The sequence below is a fragment of the Azolla caroliniana genome, unplaced genomic scaffold (assembly GCF_043228905.1).
Source record: "Azolla caroliniana isolate FFs.n. ecotype wild unplaced genomic scaffold, voAzoCaro1.0.p SCAF_1450, whole genome shotgun sequence".
NCBI lineage: Eukaryota > Viridiplantae > Streptophyta > Polypodiopsida > Salviniales > Salviniaceae > Azolla > Azolla caroliniana.
This window is the reverse complement of record NW_028231885.1, coordinates 1-4,461: the sequence shown is the minus strand read 5'-3', so window position 1 is coordinate 4,461 and position 4,461 is coordinate 1. Positions and strand designations below refer to the sequence as shown.

The following is a 4,461-nucleotide window of genomic DNA, read 5'->3' as shown; positions in this document are numbered from 1 at the left end:
GTGTTTACCAGGACTCTCATTGATTGGATGAAACACTTTTTCCTTAAAATCTTTTGATTCTGGCTGGGTTTCTAAGGAAATGCCTCTACGGACGCCAACCTTGGGGCAATTGGTATGAATTTTCTAAACTCTTACTATCTTAAGAACATTTTTTAATGATTATTGATTGGGAGAAAGATCATTTGTAGGCTAAGAAGCTAACTACCACCCTCAGATTATTCAGGCTGATTTCAATAGTGATGAAGAAAACAAATTGGCAGGGATATGCTGCAGTGGAAGAAATTAAGGCGACAAGAATAGTGTGGAGAGAGATCTGACAGGAAAAATTAGAGAGATAAAGACGAAAGGAAGTTATTTTTACGCCTACTGGGTGCGTTAAAGCCAATGGTACCAAAGTTGATTAAACCAAATTGCAAAACATAGTTGTAATCACTTTAGTTTTAGCTCTGATGCTTATGATAGTAAACAAAGAAAGAAATATTGTAATAATATGTTTGACAAATCAAAACTAGCTGTGAGATCCCAAAAAGTTAAGAAGCCTTAATATCACATCATAGTTTTTCACCAAACAACAAACGAAAACAAATCAACTTGCAGCTTGCCCACAAGACAAGCAGATGTGTGAAATTGAAGATATGCACATCAAATGAAATGTGAAATGACTGTGAAAATAACATGATATAAACTCAAGTCAGAAATCCCGAAGGCTATTGAAGAAAGAAAAGGAAAAAGGGCATAACAGCTTAAAGATGGCATAAAATGTCAAGTGAAGCAACAGGAAGTTTATTATCTACCATTTGTTACAGGCTGAATCTCTCCATGAAAAAATTTTGCTACCCAATGTGAACTCAGTGCAAAATAATACAAAAGAAATTAGATGAACTAAAAATTGACAATTCTAGACTACATATAGCCCACAAAAGATATAAATGTCTTCTAAAGGAAACTTTTGCCAATAAGACACTGGCATCAATTGAATTATAAATGCAAGCCTGAAAAAGTATTTTACAATAACTGAGAAAAATGAAATGTTTCCTTACTTGAATCACAGAGCAAATCCTGCAAATTCCTTTGGTGTGGAGAAAGTTGTGTTTCCTAATAAAAAAAGCTTTCAGATACCACAAACCACAGAAGCACGTGATGTAAACATGAATAGAAGCAAAACAGAAGCATGTTATTCTACCGGATCTAGGACATTTCCATGGACATCTCGTACCAAAGGCCGATAATCACCTAAGAAGAACTGCATAAGTGCATGTGAAGCATCAGTAAGAAAATAAAATCAGCATTAGTTGCTCCATAAATGTATTAAGCATGTACCTGGTCATATTTAGCATCTTTTTGTGACCTCCCCTCTCCAGTAGCAAGCAAATAAATTTGCCCCACTTCATCTGAAATCACAATGGAAGTGCCATCCCTACGGAAATGACCATATTTGAGTTTAAAAAACATTAGGACATCAAGAATTTATGCATTCCCAGTACTAACACTAGTTAAGGATTGACATTTACGGTGAAAATTTCCCATCAACAAGATGAAAATCGCCTATTTGATAAAAATGGATCGAGCATCCTTCCCAAATCTGCAAACAATATTCTAATCACTTATCCCATTCAATGGCATTACATAGATAAAATTTCTGTTTGAATCTTCCTATAATACTCACATCCCATATAATAACACGACCATCATATCCTGCACTCATCGCTATCCTTGGGTCATAAGGATGCACATCCAAGACATATGTCTAAAGGAGATTGAAAAAATACATCATAAAACAAAACGTCTTTGATTATCATACATGATAGGACTCAGAAATTGTCTTTACATACTGATTTCGTATGTCCTGTTAAGGAATGAACTAGACTTCCATCCATAGCATTCCAAACACAAATACTGCAATCTGAACAATTGAAAACATATTAGACCTACATCGAGACACTGGAAACAGAATTCACATGCTCAATAGTTACCCATAATTGCAGCCAGCACATAACGATTGTCCAAGCTCCAAACAATCATGTTCACAGTTTGAGGGGTTGGTGGCAACCGTTGGCGTGGAACACCTCTAGGTGGTGGTGGTGGCGTTGGTGGTGGTGGCACACGCAGATGATATGCCTTCACCCATCTATTCTTGCCCTATAATGCAAAGTTTGCCAACCTCATAAGGAGTTAAAAATGAAAAGTAAACTACCCTAGAAGGAAACATTACCCTAGTGGACACCCAAGATGTGAAATCCATTGATTTTTCATCTATCAAGTAAAAGCAAAGATACCCACATGGTATTTCCGAGGTCGAAAAACCCAAATGATTGCACTGCCATCATGGGAGCAAGATACTATGCTCTCATATCCAAACCTAGCAAAATAAAGGAGAATGCTGATGATTTCTTTGATCTGCTTTAGGTATTAGAATATGCCATTACAACACTCCACCAACCAGGAATTCCCGAACCTTGAGAACCGGTCATTCTTTGTTAACCCACACATATGTACTGACCGCATATCGACATTTACAGGCCGTGACGGAGCTGCACAACCACTTGTCAAAGAAAATTTTGAAATTAGCTTTACAGTACAATGTATAACATTCAATGGCTCAAAGTCAATGTCTTTTACCTAAACTGTACATAATTCACAACATCTTCATGACCTTGTAAACGGTCAATTTCATGGTTAGGTGCCCCATGCATTTCATCTGACCATTTGCAAGCATCCCAAACCTGTGAAAATTTGCCAGTAAGAACTGAGCGAAATTTAAATCACACTTCTCTACCGACTTAAATAAGATGGGCGCACCCTTGCAAGCTTGTCAGCACTTCCAGTGACAAAAACAGTGCCACTAGGATTGAATGCACAGCAAAGGATTTGTGTTTTGGTCTGATCATTTGCTTGGCCATGATCAGGAATATTTGTTCCTGTTCAGAAAGCCTCAACTCATAAATATTGATGGTTCATAGTTGCTAACATTTTGTAGAGATCAACACAAATACTTGCCAGTTTCTTGGATTTCCAATTTTGGTGCATAAATACGAGCATTAATTGTGGAATCTCGAGCATCCCATATACGACAAGTTCCATCATCAGAAGCCCTGTAAGGGAACACGAAAATAAAAACCCATCTATGCAAATAACAATGCCTATGGCAGGCAAATCTAGCAAGTTGACAAATAATATCTCTCACCTGTAGCAGAAGAGATTATAGGGCATACAAAACAAGGCATTTCATCTTTTATCTATGAATGAAAACTACAAGGGATAACCAGTCCTAAATATGTCAGAATTTTCTTCAATGCAGCACTCACGATAAAAGATGATGCTCGCAGCCATGACGAGGACTAAACGCAATTGCTGTAACTGCACCTGTGTGACCCTTCAGAACCGACACAGGTAGCCCATCCGGGAAGCGCCACTACAAAGGAACATGTAAATGATATCACTTATACCATTTCCAAAAGAATGTGAAATCAAATTGGCAATATCTGATCGTGCGTACAACGCGAATAAAGAAGTCATTGGAAGCAGACGCCATTAGCAGATTGTTTGCACTCACTGCAAGATCAGTAATGTCTCCCTACAGTAATATTGCAAATGCAAGAAAACATTTAGAACACTTGAATAATCAAACCCATATGTCAGCCAACACCATGTAGACATACTTCATGCCCACGACAACTGCAAAGGCAAAACCCTGTTGTTGTAGACCATATTTTGACAAGGCGATCATCTGATCCTGTAATAATGTGATCTCCAGATTTATCGAAGATTGCTGCAAGAAAATAGAGCCAAAATCAACACATATAGGTTAGAACATAATAAAAGAAGCTTTGACCTGCTAATATGCATCATTACAGGACAGTTTCTAATTTTATTTTGAACTTTGTGATATATTATTCAAAAGCAAGACTTATTCAAGCAAAACACTAATATTAGATTACATATAACTACAAATTATATAAGGAAGCAGATAAATTAACTGCTTGAAAGAGAAAACCCCTTCAAAAAATTATCTCTGTTCCAAAAGTCATGAGCTGGGGTAGTCTTTCACTGGGCCAATGAGCTTGTATAGTCATTCAGTTCTAGTATAAAGTGAAACCCCTTCAATTTTTCACTCTTTTCCAAATATGATGAGCTCAGATAGTTTTTCATTGGGCCAATAAGCTTGTATTGCCCATTTAGTTCTAGTAAAATAAAGGGGAAACCCATTCAATTTTTCACTCTTTTCCCTATATGATGAGCTGGGGTAGTGTTTTATTCGGTCAATGAGTTTATCTAGCCCATTCAGTTCTCCTGGAATAAAAACCTGACTTCCAAATGAAGGATAAACCCATAAGAGGCTATGTTGAAAGTTACTTGTTATACAACCTCAGAATAATCATATCTATATCTACAAAGCTTCTCCTATGGAATGATTGACTGCAACTTATAAGAACCATTTTCAGGAACAGTTTGATTTGTACT

General features: G+C 37.0%; 2 protein-coding genes across 2 annotated transcripts; both read right to left on the bottom strand.

The window, feature by feature from the left end:
* Positions 1–978: 978 nt before the first annotated feature.
* Positions 979–2,917, bottom strand: LOC147847151 (uncharacterized). Its single transcript, XM_087339508.1, has 11 exons — positions 2,800–2,917; positions 2,620–2,723; positions 2,441–2,542; positions 2,281–2,359; positions 1,974–2,139; positions 1,833–1,903; positions 1,667–1,747; positions 1,512–1,582; positions 1,321–1,417; positions 1,184–1,243; positions 979–1,095 (listed from the first exon to the last, which is right to left on the bottom strand). Exons 2-11 carry the CDS (start codon positions 2,691–2,693, stop codon positions 1,006–1,008), a joined length of 891 nt encoding a protein of 296 aa, XP_087195634.1. The 5' UTR covers positions 2,694–2,723; positions 2,800–2,917; the 3' UTR covers positions 979–1,005.
* Positions 2,918–2,965: 48 nt separating this feature from the next.
* LOC147847150 (nuclear distribution protein PAC1-like) lies at positions 2,966–3,769 on the bottom strand (the record flags this gene model as incomplete). The annotated part of the gene is made up of 4 exons (XM_087339509.1): positions 2,966–3,092; positions 3,306–3,412; positions 3,497–3,574; positions 3,660–3,769. Coding segments are annotated over 4 exons (407 nt in total), but the record flags the coding sequence as incomplete, so codon positions are not given.
* Between the last annotated feature and the right edge of the window lie 692 nt (positions 3,770–4,461).